Here is a 26633-nt window from a genome sequence, read left to right as displayed (position 1 = left end):
GAATCCTTTGTGTAGTGTGTGGGAGAGAGCCAATTGCTTTTTCTTTGGTCTTAGAAGTACCGTCCGGGCTGTAAAGGAACACTTTATGGCTCTTTTTACTTTCTTTTTTTGATTTTTTAGGAAGAATTTCGAGTACCCTTCTCAACGAATTGTGTTTAAAACTTCTTTGAATAATTGAAGCATACATATATCTGACTCAGATGTAAGCAGTGGCTCACGTAGGCAGGGGCAAGGGGTCATTTATCAATTATTATTAATATTGAAAAAGCAGAAAAACAAATACCGAGCACTAGTAAGTATAAGATATTGTAGTGAACTTTTAACAATGGCATGAAATATATGTCTCATTCTTTGTTACGAATCAAAATGACGTGTGGGACAGGTCCGTAGGCAGCCCGGAAATGTAGGGAGGCCCGATCAAAAAGTATTATAGTTCATTTGCAAGCCTACTGTGAAAATTTTAGAGGGGGGCAGTACAAATTTAGAGGGGCCCGGCCCTCCCTAGACCCTCCCTCGATACGCGCCTGGTGTGGGAACAAGCAACAGGGGGAGGCAAGTGGGAATGTCCAGCAGTATTTGAATGTGCAGCAGCAAAACAAATTTACTTGTACGATATTCATGTAATTCTCGTAAGGTTGAAAAATGGTCTAAATTAATGTTGATGTATATATTAAGTTCGATATTATTGCTGTTTGTAATTAGGCTACTTTGGCCTGTTAGTAATGGCCAAATTTATTTCTGAGTGCTAATAAAGGCCAAAAGTTCATTTACAATGTCATAATTTATTAAAGAAATACATAAAAAATGTTTACACAAATTTCCTCATATGCTATACATTTTGGAAAATTGATATTTCTGACCTGACGGTACTTTTGAGTCAAAGGTACCGCCAAAAATTCAGGAATGAGTTTTTTTCAATTGTTACGCAAAAAAATTTCATTGTGGACCAATTCAAGTAAAAACACCTCACAAGTTGATGTTTAATTCCATTGTTTTAAAATGCCGTAAATAAAGGGTTAAATACATGCAAGAATCACATTTTTTTCTCCAGAAATAGGGAAAAATGTGCTTTTGTAACAGTATTATTATTGTTGGTAAATGGATTGCAGCGTGATGGTTTTACGAATTGTATGCTGAAAAGGGAATAGGAATAGGATGTATGCTGAAAAGGGATCCTAAACTTCAAATCAACAAACATATCAAGACCTCCCCACAGAGAATCTAATCTGTGCCATGCACACAAAAAATTGGACTTCACTTGATCATGAAGAGATGTATGCATTTTAGTTTGGATTTGGATTTTGAGTTTTGCGTCCCTTTTAGGAGCGAGGCTATTTGAGACGTGTACCTCCAGCTTAATGTGATTTCGGAAGCACATGAATTCCCACTGGGAATCGAACGCTGGTCTCCCGCGCCAAAGGTGTGTACGATATTCACATAGCCATAGCGGAACTCACATGCATTTTCGTGTCGATTTCTTTAGAAATGTTAACCACTGATATTAAGAGTGCGTGAAACCTTTAAAATAATGAACTATCACTTCCTTTAAAATAATAATAAAATAAATAATAATAAACTATCACTGCCACATAAGATAGATGACTTTTTTCCATCACAAAATTCATTTGACGCGATCTGTGATCGAAAGGTGAGGGCTCTATTACTGAACCATCGCGACCCTTCATGATGACGGGTCAAAACCGGAAAATGTTAGTGCTCCAATTCTGAGTAGAACCAGGTACTATCACTACATATACGAAGTCACGTGCACTAACAATTCTGCTAAGCAGTATATAACTAATTTGTAGAAATCTTATGTTGGGGTAAAGGAAGCTTTTGGGAAGTAAATTATTACCTGTGATGAATTATGAGAAAAGTCGTATTGACTGTGATTAGTAATGAAATATACTGCACATTAACAGAATCAATTTCTGATATCCCTACATTAAAAGGAGTGGAATTGGCCGCATTAGCTCCTCGTCTACGCCACTGATTGGTCCACAATGTGGGTTTATGTATATACTTTGAAAAGTGTGCTTGAACATAATATCTAAACTGCGCAGAAGAAACAGTATAAGTAAAAAAAAAAAAAAAAAAAACTCAGGTTTTCAGGAGCCGATTTTTATTTTACGAAGCATAAGTATGAATCACTTATACTAACAATACCAAGACGAGATTATGCAACTCACATTTAGAATTGACTTATACCAAATTAACCGGAGGTGGAGCATGGTACATAGATCTCCAATTATGACTCATTTCATTTTCGCCAGTTTCTGACTTATACTGTTTTGCCCACGCAGTCTGGATATATCAATTTTAATAACAGTTGTCACACTTTGTCTACTCCACAACCAGCCCTTTCTGTTGTTTCACTAAGTGCGATATGAGTCCACTGTTATCTTTCCTCGCAGTACAAAGTTTTGACATTATATTATATAGTTCTAATATTGCAATGCATTACTTTCTGTGGAGATGTTTTTGTTTCCTTTTTCCAATTCAAATCGCAATAATTGCACGAAAACCTCTCATACCTCCCCTACCGAAAACTCTTCCAACCAATAGCAGCATATGCGTATAACATAACAGCAGACTCTACAAGAAAAGCGCATGAACTCGCCAGATAAGTAATACTTAGTGCTATACGATATGTTTTATTCAATCAGTGGTGTAGCTCAGTGCCAAACTTTCCCGCCCCCATCCTGAGCTGCGAAATTCCCACGAGGCAGAACTCCGATCATATCAAACCTGATTGCCACTATTTTCACAATGCTATCTTAACCCTTTGTGTATTGCATTTCCCAAGGAAAGAATTGTGTGAAATCATCGCTGTTTCCGATTTGCTCGGACACAACGCATGACACCCCACCCCAATGTTTTCAGCTCAATATTTTATCGATTCATATCCCAGATAGCACAGAAAATTTTTTAAAAATGTTTAAAAATTTGCAAAGGCAAACTAAAAAGTTTGCAAAAAACTTGCCTTTTCAAATGGGAAAATTTGCCGAAAGTTCAATGCAAATAACGAAGTTGACGCTGGCTGAGTTTGCAGCAAAGTTGCCTCAGAAAACGAAAACAGTTGCCAATACAAACGAAATGTTTGCGACTGCACAGCAAGAAAGTTTGCCAGGACTTTGCTGCAAATATTTTGTGCAAATTTTCTTCTCAAAATTTCCGAAAATGAGCTGATAAATTTGGTGAAAATATTAAAAGGTTTGCAGCAACATTGCAGAAAGTGTTTTCACGATCGCAAGATCATGTTTGCTGCAAATGTATCAGGTAATGTTTGCTGCAAATTTATAAAGTAACATTTGTTGCAAATTTATAAGGTGATGTTTGTTTCAAATTTAGAAGGTAATGTTTGTTTCAAATTTAGAAGGTAATGTTTGTAGCAAATATAGAAGGTAATGTTTGTAGCAAATTTAGAAGGTAATGTTTGTAGCAAATTTAGAAGGTAATGTTTGTAGCATATGTAGAAGGTATTGTTTGTTGCAAATCTAGAAGGTATTGTTTGTTGCAAATTTGGTATAAGGCTGAAATATGTATCAAAATTCTGAAACTTGTGATCGAGAGGAAACACAATCTACCATTTCGGTTGCATTCATGGAGTAATCACCTGTGACGTTTAGAAGATATTTTTCCAGTTTCTGCCTAAATGTAATCGGAATGACATATTGTGTTTCGTATGCTTTAATAGTCTTTAAATCCCAAGCAGTTTATATTCTGACTTGTACCTCACTAGTTTCAGAATTTTTCTACATATCTTAACCAAAATTTGCAGCAATTGTCTTGAAACTAGTATAACTATATATATAAAAAAAACAAAAACAAACGAGATGGGCTGATAAGGGTCATTTTTCACCCATCGAACACCGGAAAAATCAAGAGTCCGATTCAGACAAGTTTGCAATATCTGTATACTGGAAGATATGTTTTGTATGTGAATATAATAGATACGTGAGAAAGAAAATAGGTCATAGAAATTAGTGCCCCAAAAGAGGCAACTTTGCGTCATTTTGACAATGTTTGCTGTCGTTGACATAGGCTTGTGGTAAGAAGGATTCAATGAACCTAAATAAAGCAGACTCGTAATAATACATCGCTGTGTAAGCTTTGATATGAGGAACAATTTATTTTAGTTCAGTGTGTCTTTCGACCTATGAGAGAACAGAATGTATCTAGCCTCTATAAACACTTTACATTTTTCCGGTGTTCGATGGGCGAAAAATGACCCTTATCAGCCTACATCCTTTTGGAGAGAGCAAATATAGATGATAGTTTGCTACCTTCCAGCTGCACTTTGCTTGATCATAAAATAAGAAGTAACTTATTAACGACTATTTTAACGTCATTTAATTTATATATATGTATACATAAATACTAAAACAGCAATAGAAAACGCCTAAACCTGTGATTTTTCCATAAATAGAAGATTTGCTTTGTTAGAATTAAATATAAACTAATTATTTGCTGAGCAAAGCTATATATTTTCATTAGTGTCTGATGAAGCCAGAGTTAGTTGGCGAAACTGTAACACGTTTTGAATTTTAATGAAAATATAGTTTTGCTCAGCAAATAATTAGTTTATATTTAAGCCTAAACCTGAATATTCCTGAAGGTTACATCAACGTTTATTCCATCATTTACTCTTGTAATGGACACGGAAACTTTCGCTGGTTCCTCGTAGGGAGATTTCGACTTAAAGCAAGCCACTGAAACAAATCTAATAAATTTGACCTTTCAACGAATTTGGCCTATACATGTTAATCCAAAATTTTACAAAGTCGGCTGCACAATCGCTCAGCAAAGTAGCAATTGACGACTAATTACCAGTGGCGGCTGGTACTATATGTTGCATGGTTGTGCAACCGGATATTTCTTTAATACTAAGGATATTTTTAAGTATTAAAGTCGTGTATCAGTAAAAAATAAACCTTTGCTCTTGAGCACAAAACAGTATTAATGCATTTCTTAAAAAAATAATTTAAAAAAACTGAAAGAAAGAGAGTGATATACAAATCCAGTGGCAGCAAGCGTTGCCACTGGAAGCAGTAACATTGAGCATATGGCAGCGAGCTCCTATCTCTTAACATGAGGAAGTGGATTTATTCTTGCATCGCTGCTATCCTCCCGTATTACGCGTTTGCAGTTGCTATTTCGTTGCAACTGGTATTTAGTCAGCTTCTGTAGTAGTTACGAATTCCTCCGTTTGGCAGCGCTTGACTCAATTGGTAGGTTGAGTGAGATATAGACGCTTGGAAGAAAGAAGTTGGTCACCAAACAGAAACTCGCAAAGAGCAAATATGCGTCTGGTGGTAGCAGGGGCATATCCAAGCTGAATATTTGGGGCAGGGCAGTCGTTCGAAGTCAATAGATTTTATTTTACATTTATAATACAAAGGTAAAAATTCTTGGGATGGATTTTATTTTTAAAAAAGAAAATATCCTATTCTGGGGTGGGGGGGGCCGTCAAGAATCGAAGAAGAGAATGTCTTACCACTGGTCTAATTCCTATCTGTGTGTCGCTCGTGCACATGATCCCGTGTTCAATTTCCGGCGGAGAGCATAAAAAATTAATTTCAAATTATTCACTTTCAATTCTCATCTGTCTTCTTTAGCCTAAATTGCTGGAATGTTAAACTATTTTTTTTTTTCATTTTCGAAGGAAAACATCTTATATTTCATGCTTCTTTATAATAGAACAGCAGACAAAAATACGTAGTTACTGAAAATGAACTCTTTGTCCCTTATATTCATACAAAGAAATGCTAACAAAATGCATATTGTCGGAGGAGAGAGGTGTTTCTGTACCTTAAAGAAAATAAAGCGGAAAATATTTGCAGTAGCGATGCTTTCAATTCAGAAAAACTTGCGAGCAGCATTTCAGATTTCAATGAAGTCATAGAAGAATTTGAAACTCGAAAAGAACGAAGAAAGACCTTCCATTCTAAAATAATGCATAGTTTACTTAATTAAATAATTTTGTTTAACTGTGTGCATGGATATATGCATTTTTTTGCTTTTTTTTCTTCTTTTTGGCAGCTCATCCGTGGCTAAGCGGTTAGCGTACGCGCCTTTGGCGTGGGAGACCCCGGTTCGATTCCCGGCGGGAGCTTATGTGGTTCGGATTCCACATTAATCAGTAGGTCCACGTCTCATATAGCCTCGCTGCTGAACGGGACGTTAAACTCAAAATCAATTCAACTCTTCTTTTGGGGTTAACGATATCATTCATGGCTCACAGCACATGCTATATATTCGATTTATCTCTTGTTCAATAACATGAACGTAGAAGTTTTTGTATATAAATAGTGTATAAACGTACATTGATAGTGGTTGTTTGAAAAAAAGGGAATAACTTATATATTAAATCAATATTAGAGAATACACTTTAATCAATAAATATACAAATGGAGCTTATAAGGACTTTCCTCTTCATATTTCCTGAATATTTTTTGGATAAGACTCAAGAATGCTGGGGGGAGGGAACACTTGCGCGTAACTACATACCTGCAACATTGCAACCGGTACTTCTACAGACCACGAACCGCTACTGCTAATTACCCAATAACAACACATTATACTCGAAGATAATGCACAAGGGAAAACAAACACTTCCAAATGCATAAACAAACATGGCGGCATCCAGATGGCTCCAAGAACAAAGGATTAAGCCTTTTCTAAATTGTCATGTCGAAAAAAAAAACAGTAAAAATCATGGTAATGGCACAACCGTATTAGAATGTGTGAGGGCAAGCATGTAAAAATAACTATAAGAAGATTAGGATGAAACATTAAAAAATACTATACGGTAAATAAAGGGCATTATATATTTATTGCTTGATTTTGACTTTAGAATGACAATGTACTACAAACTATAACAATACTCAGTGATCATATTACAGAATGCATAAGGGGATTAACAAAAACTGTTTTAGAGAAAAAAGTTGAGAAAAGCAAATTCTTGTGTATATATAATAATACTTAGTACTAGATGCCAATATCTGATGCCTCTTCACAACTTTTTGAGTTTGAAAATCGTGCGAAAATGGAAGAAAATATCAAAATTTCGAACTGTGCAACCTTCAACCTGATTTCGCATCAAGCACAAATAGAACACACCCGGAAGCCTTTTCGCCGGGAACACACCCGGAAACTATCGGAACATGCATCCAGAAACAAACGTGTGTCAATATCTGGCGTATAGACACACTTGATCGAGAAGCGACCCAGTCATCACTCTCACAAACTGGTTGCATAGCACCTGCACGATAAAGGATTAATTTTCAAAATTCTTATATGCAATCCGTCACCTCAGCTAAATACTATCTTATGTTGAGAAACAAAAACATCCGGTTGTGTTTTATATATGCTCGCCTTGCTTGGTGCAAATTCGGAGGCGAATTGAGGTTGGAAGTTGGAGAGTTATTTGGTGAGGAATATTTTGCTACACGTTAAAATTCTCCACTTCTCATTTTTTATCTGGAACTGAGGTCACAAACTATAAAACACTCCATCGTGGTTTTTAACTATTATATGCCGGTCTTCATGCTTTAGTCGATGCTGTCAAAAATCCAGGTCCGTGGGGCGAGTACAATGTACCTAAAAATCCATTCGTACCATGAAGTTTTCCATATACTCAATTATAAAAATACTTCACACTATATACCCTTTTGCCATACTAATTACTTTATTTCGAAAAATAGTTAAATATTTTTGGGGGTAAGTTTTCTTAGCAGTTACAAGCTGCTTGAGTCATACCAACTGGTAGGTTTATAAATCCCTTCTCTGCCGATACCATTGACCAGCTCACAAAATACCATACGACCATTTTGTCCAATTTTAATGTAAGAAACTACAAGTTTGCACAAAAAAAAAAAAAAAAAAAAAGTGAATGAGGTATTTGAATGATGCCTATCTTTCAGTTCATAATATAGCAGACTACCTACAGCACAGATGCTGCAAATCATCTCGTGTATGAACAAACGTTATATTACTGGAAACTGTACAATGCGTCTTTGTTGATAACTACCCCGATGGTAAATATTAACTCTTGTTTCATATGTATACAAGCTAAACGACTGTCTTCATTATGAGTAACTTTCCTTGATTATCACCTAACAAAAACTAAATGTACAAAGCAGATTTATCAACCGTGTGCGGTTTCAACCATATATAAACAAGTCTCTTAAATTGTCCGGATTACTTCTTATAAATAGTTATAAATATTTCGCAATCACTGTTCTTCCGTTACGCATACAAGCTAAACGACTCTCACTTTATGTGTAACTCTCCTTCAAAATTAGCACCCAACAAAAACTAAATGCACAAAACAGACTTATCACCATGCAGTTTCAAAAATATATGAACAAAGTCTTAAGTTGTTCGGATTACTTCTTACAAATAGTTACAAATATTTCGTAATCACTATTCTTCCGTTGGAAGCTGAGACTGCGTGCTGCTTAGAGTGCCACCTCCAGATGAGGATGCTCTCTCATCCAGAGTAACTCTAATAGTGCTTCTGCTTTCCTCAAATGAAACTCGAGTAGCACTTCCGCTCTCATCCATTGAAACTCGAGTAGTGCTTTCGCTCTCATCCACTGAAACTCGAGTAGTGTTTTCGCTCTCATCCAAGGAAACTGGAGTACTGCTTCTGCCTTCTCTGAAATGAAAATTCAAAGTATTGTGCATTTGTGCTATAACATTCGATTATCAACATGATATAATTAAGGCGAGAGTTAATTTCTCACGTATTGACAAGGAAATATCTGAGGACCACGGATGCTACAGTGCCAAGTGACATTAAAGAAAAAAAAAACTATCCTCTGTTGCAGCAATGATATGGAAACACAACGTGAAGTGCATAAATCCTTCAACAGGTGGCAGAATAAATCACCTACGTTGTATTGCTTCCGATACTTGGTGCTTATTTTTTTTTTATTAAAAACGGTAACGTTTTGAAAATTTCGCTATTGTTTAATAAACTACTCTTCATGATACATCATCAGAGCAAATTTCGTTTCTGTAGCTCCAGCGCTTCAGCTTGTGCAGCTTTTTCATATTACGTTTTTCCGCTAGTTTGGAAATGAAATCTTTGAGTTTTACGTCCCACGATTATGCCAGTTAGGCTAAAGGAGACTGATGATGAATAATGAATGAAAATGGTGGAATGAAGAAAGTGTGAGGAAACGGAAGAGCCCCGAGGAAACCCACGCACAGGGTGTTGGTTCACTACAAAGTTTACTTGGCGGGGGCTGGGATCGAACCCGGGACCCCTAGCACCATAGGTGAACGCTCCACCACTGAGCGACCGCGGCCCCCAAGAACTAACTTGGAATTAATTAGTTCTTCTGTACTCTGCAGTATTTTGAAATTGTCCATATGTAATTTTCTATAATGGTTTCACTTGTGCACACGTTTATCTTCTGGTCCTCAAAAGACAATTAGACAAATGTATTAAAAGTATGTAAAGATCAGTACAACGTATTTTTATCAGGAGTCCTTCATGAGTGAGTCGGTAAACGTACCGCATTTGTGGCCAATTAGTCCCGGTTTCGAGTTCAAATGGAGGACAATTTGTTTCGGATGTAAGTCGAGAAACGGTTTGGACTCCGCTCTAAGCTTATGTGACCCCTTCCAGCATAACCCGGTAGTTGCAAAATAACACCAAGGTGAAACAAACTTATCTCTGCCCATATGTAATATAAATACACAGAGCAAATTATTTATAAAAAAAAAGTTTAAACCCCAAAGAAAAAACTTTTTGCCAACCCTCTTACAGACATACAGACAAGCATGTACTAAAATACAGAAAATCAATTAAGATACGTCCTTCAGCGTTGGATATTATAATTAGCCACTGTATTAAAACCCTGCCTCTCCTCCCCATATACTTTTAAGACAATGCGAATTAAGTCACAACCCAGTCTGCGTCTTAATACCAGTAATATTTAGTACATTCATTACCACTAAAAATCAAAGAATTTTGCACCAATCCTGAACGAGTTCTTTTAACTCCTAGCTACTTGAACGGCTTAGTATTCATTGTAATAATATGTTGTTTTGTTCGTGACAGATCACATTTATGTACGTAGCATACGGACACAATGAGCCTACAAGCAACTTATGTAATTTCCTTATATCTCTAAAACGTTCCCTTTCTTGGAACACTTAACTCACTTGCACCCTCCCCTAAATCTCCAACGTATACTTTAGGTTATAAATGTAAAGTAATGCTTCTTTTTACAGTGTTTGATGAAGCCAATATGTTCAGTTAGTTGGCGAAACTGTCACATTATTTTAAAATAAACGTTGTTTTATTCAGTTATTTATTTCCTAGTTCAAGATATTTAAGATAGCAAAACTATTATGAACCAGTTAGCTATAATTTCACCAGGAGTCAAGAGAAATATTTGATCTTTCTAGTGATGATAATGTATAAAATTATCAAGGTTCAAATAAATAAATAAAAATAAAGAAACTGAATATACCTTGGAAAAGCAGGAAACACAAATGGAACTGCATTTTCGCGAATTCTCACACAAGAGAGGAACGTTCTATCAATGTCATCTTCTCGGAAATGTACAGAACAAAGTGCACTACCAGCACTAGGAGTCCAGTTTTTCCGTCGAATAGACCTAATCCAGGCTTCACGCAATTCTTTCTTCTTAGGTATCCTTCAATTAAAAAATGTACAAAATTACCATTAAAAATTCAGATTATACAATACGAATATAGAATTGGTTATTGAGCTTATGGAACACACTTTAATAATAATAATAATAATAATAATAATAATAATAATAATAATAATAATGTTCCTATTTCAGGTATTTTTAGCCTATATTTCCATACTCCCATGGGTACTCTTCATCGGGCATAGGGCTTAACATTTTTTCTCTTATGCAGCTCTTCACGTAGAATTTCTTTTCTTTTCTTCTTTGGTAACAACAATGGTGTGAAAATTTCTTTTTTAACTAAACTGATTCTGTATTTTTAAAAATCTACTCCTGTAATTTTCTACGTTGCATGTAAGTTTGGAAGACGTGAAAAAGGAACATTATTCAGGTTAGTTGTAATTGTTATTACAAATACAGAACTTTAGCCATAAAACGCTGACAACGCAGATTATTACCCGGTCTTGCTATTTGTCCCCCCCCCCCCCAAAGTAATCTACTGCTACACTATGCGCGGACTTGGATTTGAATAAGTTATTCTACATTCTAATTTTGGAAAGTATAACCATAGCTTTACTTGGGAAACTCTCTTATATATCAAGTCTAACCTATCTATCGATCTTTTCCGCTTCCTCTTTATCATATAATGACAGTGTGCTTTACTGATATCTTCTTTCACTGGAAGCTTTCTCATACACATGGACAATGAAACTACATTTAATTCCGACATTCAATCATATCTCAGGTTTGAAACTTATTACACTAATTTTATGCGAAACACAACTTCTCAGAACTTTTTAAATTCATGCAATAACAATAATAAAAATTGGAATTAGCGTAGAGCACTGATAAGTTTCTCATTTATGAAGAAGAGTATGTAAAGCATTATATTTCAGAAATTGAAGATAACCCGATTCTTCTCAATTCTCAACTTTGCTGTAGGTTTCTGTTTTAATTTAACTTCACATCACACAACATACAAGTAGTCTTATCCTTGCGTACACACACAAAATAGGACTGTTTTAAGTGTTCGCCGACAGATGGTGTTGTTGCATCTCTACAGATAATGCTGGGCGCAATTATGCAAAAAATATCTACCTGTTTGGGCTAGGTAGTTACTAGAAGCTAGCATTGGACCTATTCACGTCTGTGAAGCGCAAAGAAGGTCGGTCCGCTCGATATCAAGGGAATGCATGTATTTAAAAAAAAAAAAAAAAAAAAAAAAAAAAAAAAAAAAAAAAAAAAAAAAACCTGATGATCAACACCGTATGATGATAATTTATGTTTTAAAAAAAGTTAAATTCTGGACTATATGAATTCGGTATTGTGGCAATATTAGGTACATAGAGCATAATATGACAGTTTCAAACCTACTATCTTACTAATTCATTAATCTTGTCTAAAGCCAACCCTTAACTTAGAACATGTATGCTCCAGTAATGGAGGGGAAACGTAAATGGAGAGCAGGAACTGAAAAGCGAGTATTATCTGAACCAAATATGGTGAAATGGGGCAAAAGTTTAGATGCCATTCCATGTAATGCGGGCATGCAGTTGAAAAATGTACGGAAGAAATATATATTACTTGATTACACAATAAGATCGTACAAGTAATAAAAATATATCGGGGTCTTACCTCTTGCATGTATAGTAAGGCAAAATTCGAAATGAAAAGTGTGGCGTTTACCAGGTAATACTTCATAAGAAAGACATGAAATAAAGTGTTATATAAAGACAGTGTACAAAGCACTGATGCTAATAAACACTCGCCCCGAGCGAGTTTGTAAAATCGCTATTATTTATTTTAAACGTAAACAAATTATTTTGGTAAATCTTTAGTAATGGGGGGTGGGGAAACTAACGAAGACCAAAAATAACGTGCCTTGTGTGACTCCAAACCACCTTTACTCGCTAATGTTCGCTCGGCAACTGTCTGAATTAAATGTATTTAACCTCACCTATCCGAATGTGAATGGAATATCGGGAAAATTCGGTTAAAATCCTGGCCTCCCTAAAGTTAAACAATAGCTTTCATGAAGCATAAAACGTTTTTCCACTACCATTTATGTGTATACACAAGGTCAGTAACGCGCCTGCTCCCTACACAAAGCCTCACTACGGCTAGTATTCCCCTGCCTGCCTCAGATAGCAATCTTGGTTTTTAATGACCACATAACACAAGTTGGTTTGTGCTTTTAAGTCGATTCTGCTATATATAGTGCTGTTTTATGATACACCTGCACACGCTGTAGTTATACTCAGCTCTCCTGAAGTCAGTCTGAATATTTCATTACAAATCCTTATTTAAACACTCTTTAAGATAGAAACAGTGCATTTCCTACTAAAAGGAGTTTATATTTCACGAATATAATCATCCCGTTTTGTAGCAACCTAGTACAGGTAGTATATTTGTATGTGTTCTGGATTTTTGTCCCACGGACATGTATTTGATAGGAAACTCCGCTCCCAACGCCCCATCTAAAAGTATACTTACATTAGTAGAGTGTTGTTAAGCGCTAGTGGGAAGCATGAGAAAGTAATTAATTTTGTGCAGTAATATAATACAGATGAATTTACACTAGCATAAAGCACAGAAAGCATGAAAACAAGAATTATTTATGATTAAATGTTAACAGTGAACGATGAAAATGAAAGAGGAGTAGCTAATTATAGGCAACATATGTTAAAATAATAACAAATAAATAGCAATACAACGTTAAAAACTGGTTTAAGGTTAAAAACGTTAAAAAACTGAAGGTCTAATTCGGGGACGCTACCTGCGGAAGATCAGCTTTCTTACTACTTTTGGCATTATTCGAGCAGACGGTTCTACCAAATCTTGACACATTTCTTACATTTTCAGGTTAGGTTAGAGCTTTGAAACGGCGCAGACGTGTTATATGTTTTCAGGCGAGTATCGATATTTTTTGATTCATTTCCTTCTAGTTAAAGTCTTTTATGAACACTATCATAAAGGGCTCCGCTGTGATAATGAAATGAAATCTTTGAGTTTTACGTCCCACGATTATGCCGGTTAGGGTAAAGGAGACGGTGATGATGAATAATGAATGAAATAGTGGAATGAAGAAAGTGGGAGGAAACGGGAGAACCCCGAGAAAACCCACGCACACGGTGTTTGTCCACCACAAAGTTCACATGGCGGGGGCTGGGATCGAACCCAGGACCCATAGCACCAGAGGTGAACGCTCTACCACTGAGCCACCGCAGCCCCCTTTGCTGTGATAAGTAAAATATACTGGTACTATAACGATAATTTGGGGATACCCTAGCTCAGTCGGTAAGACGGCTGACTTTGCTTAAACGTAAGAGAAACGGGTCCAAACCCGGGTCCAAACTAAAAATCTTGCCGATGCTGGAGCCCCGGACCACCCAAATATTCGGCTCGCATGGAGCTGTGTGTGTCTTTTCGCAGAGTATGCACTAAATGAGAAGGCAAGGTTCTAGATTACTGGTCCCCCTTCCCATTGAGCAGTAATAAAGACAGAAAACAACGTGCCCTGCGGGGCTCTAACCAGGGTTTGCACAAGTGGGCCCAGCCCGAAAAAACCCAGTGGGTTTTTTCGGGTTGGTCCCACCTGAAAAAACCCACTTTAAAATCCACATGGGTTTTTCACCTATTTGTTAATATATGATTGGTACAACTAAGGTGATCACATTGTAAGTGATTTTTATCAGATTTTACTTTCCTTGGGCGAATTAGAGGCTCTCACGTTAAGGTAGACACAGGGTGCGAAATCATCTCATTCAAAGTGAGGGGGAAGTACTTTTAAGCATAATATCTGTACACAAAATCGTAAGCTATCAGAAAGGAAAGAAGCTAACCTAAGCTTACAAGTTTGTCGCAAAACACACTCATTTCCAATTATGCTTTTCCGTATTGAGTAAAACTTGAACAATGCAAGGAAAGTGTACTCTGAACTCGAACGTTGTGCTTTATTTTATTGACCTTCAATGTGTTCTACAAGCTTGCATTTATAAGCCATCAAAATAGAAATAAGGGTATTGTTCTAACTGGTGACCTACAAGGCTAGGTTATTATCTAGTGTTACACCTAAAAATGATCGGCTATTTAAGTATTTAATTTTATTTTTGTTCAAATATAAATCCGTGTCTCTTGGCTCATGTCGTTTATTGATATAACCACAAGTTAAAAGAATACTGGTTAGGTTAGAGCTCGATAGGTTACCAGTTAGAACAATACCGAAATGAGAAACTGTATTTAAAAAAATAAGAATTACAGCCATCCTTTAAATCTGACAAACACGAGACTATCGATAACTTGCTAGTACTCCTTATAGAAACAACTTATGTTCATACTCATCTTCATTGTTTCGTATAGTGGTATATTTACTGTCTGCCATATGGTGCAACTCCTTAACTCAAGACTGTACCACACTTAATACATTCCACAAATGCAAGGGTGATCCACACATTTTAACTGTCATTAAGGCTTCCAATGTATCTATTGTTAATCGATTTCTTTCATAGCTTTTCAAGTCATGTGCAACACTGAAACCACGCTCACACTCTGCAGTCGACAGTGCAACTGATTTTATTTTCCGTAATAGCAGTTTAAATAGGGGAAGATCATCAATAGATTTGAGACCGGGTTTCAAATATCTCCATTCCATTACAGCTATAGATGGATTTATGCCCAATAATTCAGTAGCCATATAGACATCAGAATTGCCGTACAATGGACTGTTTTTTTTTTTTTTAACTTAAAATTTCATCAAATACTTTGAAGCAGGAAATCTTCTTCCAGTTCATTTGCTGGAAATCTTCGTAGTTCATCTAAAATCCCTTGTAAGATTTGACATCTTACTCGCTCGAATTGAAATGATGCCGAGTCACTGTCAACACAATAACACAGATACTTCTCTTTGCAATTCGTGAGATAAACGTCATCATTTTCTTTCGTTTCAGTAAGAGTTGTACACGCAGTATGTAGCTGAGTTTCTATTTCTCGATATAATACAGTTTTTTTTGCATTGTTATATTGACAGTAGTAAATATATGTGCAATGTCTAAAAGCAACCCTAACATAAGTATGGTTTGTCTTGAAGTTAGCTTACGATACAAACCTTCAAATTTTGCCACCGTTTGTTCACTTGACTCTTTTTCTCACTTCGGCAGAAGACAAATAATCAATTACAGATGGATAGTCCCTGTATACGGCTAAGAGCACATCTTTTTTACTGGAAACCTAACTAATTCGAAACAGTTTCTTACTTTCAAAACACCTTCTTTGCCAGTGACTTTGGCAATGTTTTCGAGGCGAGCAAATGCAGAAGGCTTACTGAAGACTTTATAAAGTTCGTCAAGCAGATTTTCGAAATGGTGTACTGCGTTTACTACTCCAAAAGCTTTTTCTGTTACTAAATCGAGCTGTGATCCATGCAATGAATACTGGCGAAGTGGGGAGCAAAATTTCTTCTAATGCGAGCAGCAACTCCATCGTGCTTACCTATGAAAACCGATGCACCATCTGCTCCAAGACCCACAAGCTTCTCTTTAATAACATCAGAATCAATGCCATCCTTTGCGAAAGCTTCAATGATCTTCATTTCTGTTGCTTTTGCATCAGCTTTCTCGATGCATACTAGTTTATGAAAACACCTTCGAGCAATATTTCTCTCATCCACGTACGTAATATACAGAATCAAATGTTTTTCAGAGAATCGATCTGTAGACTTATCAACGGATATAGAGAAGCAATCAGTAAACTTCAAAAATGTTACCAATTTCATGTGTAGCTGGTCTGCAATGAAACGTGTTATCAAAGCAGCATTTTTGTCTGTATTGAGGTGAGTTCCCATGTTTAAACATTTGCAATTTATTCATTTCTGGGCGATCCCTGAAACCCCAACCTCGCTTTGTACTAGTATATACATTACGAAATACTTTTACAGTTACATCTAATTGCTGTTCTTGCTTTCTCAGACACGTTTCCCTTGCTGTTTCTGCGCTTTTTTCCAGTGCCTTTTTCTGACGAGTAACTTCTGCGTCTAAGCACAGTCGATGAACTGAACTTAGTTCATGCCTATACGGGATCCAAATTTTACTTTTTATTTTTCTGAGAAACACCTTTCAATGACCACAGCAAGTCATTATTGGCAGTTTTAACCTTAATGTTTTTACACACGAAAGAAGCATGCAGTTTAAAAACATTACACATCATCACCTCCTGTCCTGCTTTCATTTCGAAAACAAGCCATGATCTATCTTGTTTAGACGAAATCTGAAATCTTTTCCATTCCATGTGCGGTTGACTTTCTTCTAACAATGTTACATTTTGATTCATCTTACTTGACATTGTTTTATCCATCACACGAACTCTTGACATTCCATCACACGAACTCTCTGACAAATGTATTTTAGACGCTTCCATCACATTTGCACTAAAACACTTCTTTTCAGCTTCACTCGTTTCACCACTACTGCATTCGTCACTACTTTTGTTCGTGAATAGTGGCCCATTATTAGTAACATGCGAGTTGTCACTATTTAGTTTGCGAACTTTATTGTCTGGCTCAGAATTAACGTTGAAGTATTTCGTAATTGCATTATTCGTACCACTCTTCCTACGTTTCATTTTTGTTGCATTCAAGAAGTCAATAACACTGCACTCAAGTATTATGACCACCTTAGTAGTAGAAGGACAAAAAGGAATAGTTACTTCAGATCTCATCTCTATTTTGTTTTCAGATTTGCCAAATCAAAGCACAGTTTAATTATTCATTGTATTTTTATTTTTGCTTAACTAACTGCATTTCGATGACTTTTATTATACTTTTCCTATTGAAATATTTGCAAATATATTGATAAGTGTGTTGAACTTCTATTAATGGGGTATGTGTACTTTTGAAAGTATTTTGTAGGGAAACTAACGTTACATTTTCAAGAAAAATATATATGACTTTTGACAAATACCTTCATATTCTCTTCCCCCTTAGTAACTCTGCTGTGGGGGGAATTATTTTCCAGAAAACAGTAAGTGAGGGGGATTTCCCCCTCATCCCCCCCAGGATTTCGCACCCTGGGTAGACAACAACATTCAACATGCGATCTTTATAAAGTTCTGAATGCACTGAATGAATTTTTTTAAAAATACCTTAGCTTGAGATAGTTATAGAACAAATTAATGTATGGATTATGCTGAAAGCCTATTTGAAGTACAAGAAGCAATTTTGTACTTTAGAAAATATTTTCCGTGAATATTGTGCTCGTCGACACCAAGGGACGGTATCACTCATACATTTGACGGGTTTAAGGTCATAGGTGCCGGTACTAATAGTACATATGTAAATACATTAATAAAGCTATTAGCATTATTTCTTACCTTGGATGTAAAGCACAAGTTTCTTCAACTAAAATTTGGTGTTCCAACAATAACAGTTTAGTTCAGTCATTTGTCGCTACTCTTCAAATAATTATTCTGTAGAATCAACACCAGCAATAGCGTAAAAATTCTTGTCAAATTTAAGAAGCTTAATGCTCGGGGTTCTGAAGACTATGTAACGCTTACTATTTCAAGTGCTGAGTTCAAATTTCCGTACTAGTGGAAGTTTTGATGTACACGCCGTGAAAGAAGTGCTCGGGAAATTAAACGCAGAAGGATCGGAAATGAATACTTCAACAATAAAACTATTTATTTTACGCTTAAGCTTGCCATACGTCCCGTTTTTGGGCCCGAGTGTCCCGCGTCCCCGTAAATTTAGTCGGGACAGGGTAATTTCCCGTTTTTTTTTAACTCCGTTCCATTTCTGCTATAATATCAGCTTATTCGAAAAGTGAAAAACAAACAAACAAACAAACAAAAAAAAAAAAAAAAACTGACATTGGCTGGAAATCCTGTAATTAGTGAATGAACAGTACGCTGTTTCGAGGAAGTTATTACACCACCCTGTTCGACTTAATAGCGAGCGAAATTTAAAATGCTACTTCCTACATTGCACTTTATAGGAACTCGGATACTCTCTGGTACATAAAAAACTTTGAATGTTTCTACATTTACAAACACAGGGAAGATAACTGACCTTTTCTCCAACAACACATTCAATAAGTTAACAAGAATTATTATCTTTTTCAGAAGCTAGGTCATAGAATTGTGAAATCAGGAGAAAAATCAGCTTTTCATCAGATTAAACTGACGAACGTAATTTTGGCAAATACAGCCATGTAAATAAATATTGCTAAACGCGTGAAGAATATTGTAGGTAGATTGTACCACTGATTTAAATAATTTGCATAGTTTTCCTGTAAAGCATTTTTATAGCACATCTTAAGTTTTTAGGCATCTTCAGTCCGTACAATTAATTGCGGGGTACGAACAGAGAAAAGCAGCTGCTGCTTAGTGAACTTTCATCTATTATATTCCGGAACAGGACGTTTGGGCGCCACCATTTGGGCGCGGACGTTTCGGCGCTGTACGTTTGGGCGCGAGGTACATAGTAAAAATCACAATTTACGACATATAAAGTAAGCTAGGCACCGAAAACTAAGCGCGAATCAGGATATATACATTTCCTACACTTTTATCTTTATCTCATCTAATTTATCTGTATATTTTCTATCTCTATCTTATTTATTCATCTAAATTAAATAGTTTAATGCGTTTGTGGCATTTGTTGCCTAACCTCGTCATGGATTGATTATTCGCTTGTTCACGATGCTTGTACTTCTGATCTAATTTTTGTATTATATAAGAAAGCTAGGAAATAAAGGAATCAGACGAACTGTTAATTTTCTTAATGTTAATTAAAACATACTGATTTAATTTTTGTATTTTTTAAAGAAGTTAATAATGAAGACAGTGGGAGGAAATATAAGAATCCCGAGAAAACCCACATATAAGGTGTTTGTCCACCACAAAGCTCACTTGGCGCGAGCTGGGATCGAACTAGGGACACCATGCACCAGAGGTGAACCCTCTACAACTGAGCCACCGCAGCCTATTATACTTTTGTTCATAACCAGACTACAGTTAGTTGCATTGTGTTGGAAAGTTAATGGGGAAGGGGGGGGGGAGTTTTAGGTGTCCCGTATTCTCATGAAAAAAATATGGGATGTTTACTTACGCTGGAAGATGTTAATTTCATACAAGACATTTTGAAACATTTATTTATTTCATATAACATGAAGTGCATTTTTGTTTTAAATTAATAGACCCCTTTTGGTATTCACATTTGCCGAACTTCAGTCAGGCTTGTAGATGAATTGATCTACATGTGTTCGTTTGTCCGCCGAGCTCCTTCATGGTTAAGCGATTAGTGTATGTGTCTTCAGCGTGGGAGATCCGGGTTTGCTTCCCGGAGGGAGATCTTGTGGTTCGGATTCCATGTTAATCAGGAGGTCCCGTCTCATATAGCCTCGCTGCTGAAAGGGACATTAAACACAAAATCAACTCAACTTGTTTATCTGCCTCTACCACACACACTACAGGTTACAACTTTCGGCCTTTTAAGTTAAAATTTTCAGAGTACAAGCACAAGACACTCAATTTCCCGTATAGATTTTGGCGGCATACCAACGTAAAATGTCAAAATGGCGGCCATTTTTTCAAAACAGCGAGTATCCGCGCTACGAAGCGCAATTTTCAGTCCTTTAAGTTGAAATTTCGACGGTGGAAGCACGAGATACGCTAAATTTGCTGTATAGATTTTCTCACAAATCGAATGTAAAATTTCAAAATGGCGGCAATTTTTCGAAACAGCAGTGAGTTGAAAATTGTTACAAGTTGTGACAATGACAGTCTTCAAATATAAATCACATTTCAACACTTTTACCCCAAAGACATTGAAATATTTCGAAAAAACCCGATTAAACCCGAAAAAACACATATGGGCCCAGGTGGGTTGGGCTTTTTCAAACCCTGGCTCTAACCCGCCTTCAGTCGCTGACGCTCGCTCGGCAATACTGTGAAAATTAAATGTATAAACTTTAGTACAGAACGAAATCAACCCAGCTACTAACCTACACGGGGGACCAGTAATCTAGAACCTTAATTACTTGGAGATCTACTTCAGGAGGACTCTGTACATAGTGTCGACACATAGCAAAAAACTACAGTGCATAAAATACGAACCACGTGGTGCTAGGTGGCTACTAAAAAGCACGAATGCTACTCAACGAGCCAGGGCAGAAGCGCAACACTGGAGCCCGATCGTCAGCGAGAAGGGACGTGCACAGGTAGCTGGCGCGTCAGCGACGAGGGTATACGCATAAACAAGGATAGTTGAAGAACACAGTTACATTTACAATAATCTCACTACCACTCAAAATTCATTTCAATATGCTGTGCACTGACAGTAATAACTTGTATTCACATTCTCATTCCTTCACGAAACATGTTCCACATCATATTCTACCTACAAATTTTCCATTTTGTAGAACCGTCTGCTCGAGTGAATCCTACTTCTCTCTAAATCGCAGGTTCTTGGCAAGGTTCTAGAACACTAGACCCCCTTCCCATTTAGCCGTAATAAAGACAGAAAACGACGTGCCCTGTGGGGCTCTAACTCGCCTTCACTCGCTCGGCAATATTATGTAAATGAAATATTGAATTTTGGTATAGAAAGGAACGAACCTAGCTAGTAACCTATATACGGGGAACTGTTCTAGAAACTTCTCCATGTTCTTGTCACTTATTGTTAACTTCAGTACTTATTAAGGTAATAGTATACATGAGAACCCCCTGTCTTCCGTGCGCGAGGATACTTTATATTATATATTTATACGTTACCAAATTAAATCACTGCGTTGTTTTCATTATATGTGCTTAACATTCTAGGTAATAGTATACATGAGAACCCCCTGTCTTCCGTGCGCGAGGATACTTTATATTATATATTTATACGTTACCAAATTAAATCACTGCGTTGTTTTCATTATATGTGCTTAACATTCTATTTTTACTTTCTAGAATAAATTTTGTTGATTTCGATTCGAAAAATGTTAAATATTTTTAAATTTATATCATGATGCAGACCAAAATCCTTGTTGCATATAATGTAATGCGCTATAGCATATAAAGTACAAGGGCAAATAGGTACGTTCTTTTTTATTTTCGTATCAGTGGATAAGTAAATGAAAGTGGGTTTGTTACCCCCTTTCTAAGTTCGTAGATACTCAATGAATAATTCCTAAAAGTATGAGCGTCCAGCTTCTTCTGGAACTCAGACGGTCTTACGTATACTATATCCCTTATTAATTCTCTCTGTATTATTTCATTTATAACACTAACTTTATTACTTGTTTCCGAGTTACTGTGATGAATTGTCGAATGTTAAGTCGGAACACATACTTCTACTAAGAACATGTAAATATACATATCTATTCAGATACATAGCTTGTCACAAAATTTAAATCAAAAGCACATACAATAATTTCAGTATGACGATTACAGTTTTTCTAATGGAACGAAGTGTAACTTACGTTCTCTTACCACCTAAATGGATATCACTTGCACTAGGACGTGAACTAGCATTCAGTAGCGTACTTCTGAATCTATGAAGAACTCAAACTAATTGAAGCTATAATAACATGTGTAGTATGTCTATTTAAATAATTACTACTAAAATCTTCAAAATATAATAAAAAGAGCAGATAATACTGACATCAAAATATCTATACTGCTAGAAGCGAGTATCTTTTAATTAGGGATTTTCTTACCTGAGAAAGGTTATTCCGGGTAATTTCTCCTCACTCCTATTTGTACAGCCGTATGCTACTGGAGTAATACTTTAAAAATAAACGACAGACACAGTACATGTCTTCCTATGAAGATAGCAATGTTTTATGTCAACAAATATGGCGGCACAGATGGCGGTAACGAGAGTAGCCAATTAGACGTGCCGATGCTCGGATGTTTTTTGGCTTCATTCTTTTAATAGGATGAAGATATATATTTGTAAAGGCAGATCCTCTATTTTACAAGATCCTTGGCGACGGCAAACTTTCAATGTTATATTTTCAAAAAAGATGCAAGTTAATTGCAGTGGTGAATTTATATTTGCAAATCAGTGAAAATTTGCAGATCATATTGAAAGCTTTTAATAAATATTAAGAAATTTTGCCTTCGCAAACTTTCAGATTGTTTGCTCCACTAAACGAAGCAAAAATTTGCCGCAAGTATTCGTGCTATCTGGGATGTATCTCATCTTTGGACAATTTCCGTTAAACCTTAATGAAATCTTTGAGTTTGACGTCCCACGATTATGCCGGCTAGGTTAAAGGAGACGGTGATGATGAGAAACGAATGAAATGGAGGAATGAAGAAAGTGGGGGGAAACAGGAGAATCTCGAGAAAATCCACACACGCGGTGTTTGTCCACCACAAAATCCACTTGGCGCGAGCTGGCATCGAATCAGGGACCGCACGCACCAGAGGTGAACGCTGTATAACTCAAAACCTTAATAATAATAATAATAATAATAATAATAATAATAATAATAATAAACCTGCAATGAAGAAAATGTAGCTGGAAATATAGATCGTACATTTTATTTCTGAATTCAGTCCTTACGTTACAAATATCAAATCTCTTATTCTTCCTTGAGCTCCTCCGTGGCTAAGCGGTTAGCGTACGCGCCTTTGGCGTGGGAGACCCGGGTTCGATTCCCGGCGGGAGCTCATGTGGTTCGGATTCCACGTTAATCAGTAGGTCCACGTCTCATATGGCCTCGCTGCTGAAACGGACGCTAAACTAAAATCAACTCAACTCTTATTCTTCCTTCAAGTGTGGTTAACCGAGTATTTTTCTTTTCTGGTTTGCGTAAACAGAATCTAATATATTACAGCAATGTGTATTTAAGGAATCAGAAACTTAACTGTAGTGTGACAGCGTCAAGTAGTTGTTATTGGGATTCTCTTTTTGTTTACGCTTCTTTTGCAATTCTAGATCTCTTTACTATTTAATGGTTCTTTAAAATTGTTGACTCTCTTCGACCCTCACTCCTAAGGCTACCTCGACTTAACTCGTCTCCTTTCCCCCTCTAAAACAGTTTGGATGAGAACCACTCCCACATTTTCTGTTCCGGTTTCCAGCACTGAGCAGGCAACACGTTGTATCCTGAACACCGAGCAACCGCCGTGGAGTTCTTGAAGGATTGCGCACGCTCATCGCGTGGTTGGCATATGCTTTGTTCATTCCATGTGTGTGTACGTGTGTACGTTTTAAATTCTCTCTTTCTCTGTGCCCGCGTGTCTCTCTGCTAATGTTTCCTTTTCCCGCTCTTCAGGTCGAATCGTCGGAGTGTCACTGCAACCATATCAAATGATTGTTCAGTCGCCTTGCTCCGTAAACCTCCACATTTGCCATAATAATTGCATATCGCCATTGTTTCCAATGAAATTTTAACAGTCTTTTGTATGACATAGGCGAAACTATCTGAAATATTCTGGCTTTAAATGGTAGCAACAGCCAGCTTTTCCTGTGCTTATGGTATCATTGGCTAGCACTTATGAATATGTTTAAGTGGAGAAACTAGAAATTCCAGAAAAAACTTTTAAAAATTGAAGGCGGAAGAACCACGCGCCGCGGAAATCTAAAAGTTTTCTGCGTTCAAATACAATATAAAACGACATTTTGTGTTTGTGTTTGTGTGTGCGTGTGTTTGTGTGTATATCGTGTCTCGCCTCGTAATCTAGCTGTGTCATTATCATTACGTTGTAGGCGTCGTTATAGTCAATTTGTTCCACGAAAATTGATCTCTTTGCTCCTCAGAGTTTTTAGGAGATCTCATAGGAGAAGATCCAACACGCGAGGAGGTGTCAGTTTCTGAACAATTTAACTGACAAACGAGAGACACTTCTTTTTTATTATTATTATTATTAATTAAACTATTTAAACAGCTTCGATTCGGGCATCATTCATTTCCTACCGACATAATAATTTTCTGTTGAACTCCGTGAACCACTAAAAAGGGATCCTTGTCAGCAAAGAAGTGGTCAGAAATATATATGTGAATAGGTAAGTACTATAAATTATTTCACTTGGAATTCGGGAGTTTTCGAGAAGTTTTGTGCCATGATGTGTGTTATTCTGTTTATATAATATGTGTATAAAATGTACGTGTGTTTACATATATAATTCTGTTTAATACTAACTTAACTTATAGTAAGGATATTATATCTATAAAATGTTTTAGAAAGAATATTAAATATCTGTCATTCATATAATTATTATACACAAATATACGTCCAGCTTAGGGTAGCCATATTTCAGAAATGAAAGTCCGGGACGCTACTAAATTAAGAGAGTCTTTGAAATGCTTAAAATAGAAAGAAGTGTTACGGCCTATATTCTAATTTACTTTCTTCCATTAGATAGAGTTGTTCAAGTATTACGTAATCACATTTTTAGTCATTCTAGTCTAATCCTGTGGAAAAAGCAAACTATAATATTCCTTTCCTTCCTTCATTGCTGAAATCCAGGACATTTAAGCGTCCCGAGAAATATTTTTGGGACACAGATCTCGATTCTATGACAGTCCCGGATTTTCCGGGACGAATGGTAACCCTAGTCCAGATTTCTAAGGATTCCTTCTGGGATCCAGTGAACATTACGATAAATTTTTATATTGAAATTTAAATAAGACACATTTTTAATATTTCATGACTACGTTGTTGAATCAAAACGGAAACAAAGGTACTAAAGTGGAATTATTTTATTGTTATTAATTGCATGAAGCAAAATCCAACAATTACGTTAGTCAGGTCTCATATAGCCTCGTTACTAAAACGGAAGGTTACAATATAAATCAACCAAAAATTCCATTGGTAATATTGTCCGATGAAATCCTGTAAATCATTACTTAAAAATTATTGTATAACTCATGTAACTAGAAGCATGGTAGCTCAGTGGTAGAGTGCTAGTGCAAAAGATTCCCGCTTTTGAACCCAAGCTATTCACAATCTAATTGCAAGTCTGGGCCGGATTTAGTGGGTATACCGGAGCACGTGCACCTCCCTTTGTTGTGAATATACACTTTCTAAAATAAGAAGTTTGCAGAGAAAATAGCAATACTTTCAGGAAATTTCATGTCATGTTTTCATTTCGGGTTCAAAGAAAGCGGAGTTTTGCAAAATCAATAGTTTAAGTCAATTTTCTGAAGGTTGAAGGAAAAGGATTTACCGAGAACACTCACACAGTCACTTAGCATTTCCAAAGCAATTCCTCATTCACACCATATATGCCCAAAGGCATTTTTAAAAAATAAATTTAATTCAAATGTACTGGTAGTTGTTGGTACATCCCCCGTCAAAAAAGCCTGGATCCGGATATATATATATACATGAGCAAAGATAAACCTGCTAAAATATCAAATGAATCTTTGGTTTGTATAATGCAAATTCCAGACTTCGATGTATATAACTTAATACAATCCAATACTTATTTCCACATATAGATACATAATCTATTTTTATACTTCAGGACATCCTCTGTTTATTAGCACTTATATTTCTGAAGACGCCTCTCTATATAGGTAAAATCTTAAATTTGGACGAAACATCTAACGAAAATTACATTATAAATGTTTATAATACCACGAAGAATAGGACCCAACCTATAAGAAAGATACAAAAATACTAAAGTATGTTAGTATAAATAAAAAAATACTCTATCATCCACTTAATAAAGTGCGATTCAAACCACTACCCAATTTCTGTAAAAGGGTTTTCTAGTCCCGCCGAGAACGGACGCGGTTCCAGACACCATAAAGCAGTTACGCTTACTATTTGACTGCGAAGAGGTACCGGTTATATAACTAGAATCTTCAATCGTACTCTTTTAAAGTGTTTCTGTGAATGAATGAAGTTCTGTTATTACATTTGTTTGTGTAGGCTACGTCGGATGCTCTTTTTATATTGTGACTATGAAGCCTAATGGTTTCGAAAACAGGTAATGACAACAAGATTGCATCTTCTTGTTTA

The 26633-nt window shown here is 36.3% G+C and overlaps 1 protein-coding gene and 1 long non-coding RNA gene across 2 annotated transcripts; both read right to left on the bottom strand.

Moving 5' to 3' along the window:
- Positions 1-5494: 5494 nt before the first annotated feature.
- LOC145662703 (uncharacterized) lies at positions 5495-22503 on the bottom strand. Its single transcript, XR_014127087.1, has 3 exons — positions 22370-22503; positions 10491-10676; positions 5495-8662 (listed from the first exon to the last, which is right to left on the bottom strand). It is a non-coding gene; the product is annotated as an uncharacterized LOC145662703 (long non-coding RNA).
- On the bottom strand, positions 16075-16515 carry LOC145661601 (uncharacterized). Its single transcript, XM_081726920.1, has one exon. It carries the CDS (start codon positions 16513-16515, stop codon positions 16075-16077), a length of 441 nt encoding a protein of 146 aa, XP_081583046.1.
- Positions 22504-26633: the final 4130 nt, after the last annotated feature.

The sequence above is a fragment of the Thermobia domestica genome, chromosome 10 (genome assembly GCF_964235325.1).
Source record: "Thermobia domestica chromosome 10, izTheDome1.hap1.1, whole genome shotgun sequence".
In the NCBI taxonomy this organism is placed as follows: Eukaryota; Metazoa; Arthropoda; class Insecta; order Zygentoma; family Lepismatidae; genus Thermobia; species Thermobia domestica.
The sequence above is the reverse complement of the archived record's forward strand: the minus strand, read 5'-3'. Positions and strand labels throughout refer to the sequence as shown.

What these genes read in the sequence shown, in the direction of transcription:
- LOC145661601 (XM_081726920.1), bottom strand. Translation starts at nt 16,515, where the DNA reads ATGGGAACTCACCTCAATACAGACAAAAATGCTGCTTTGATAACACGT.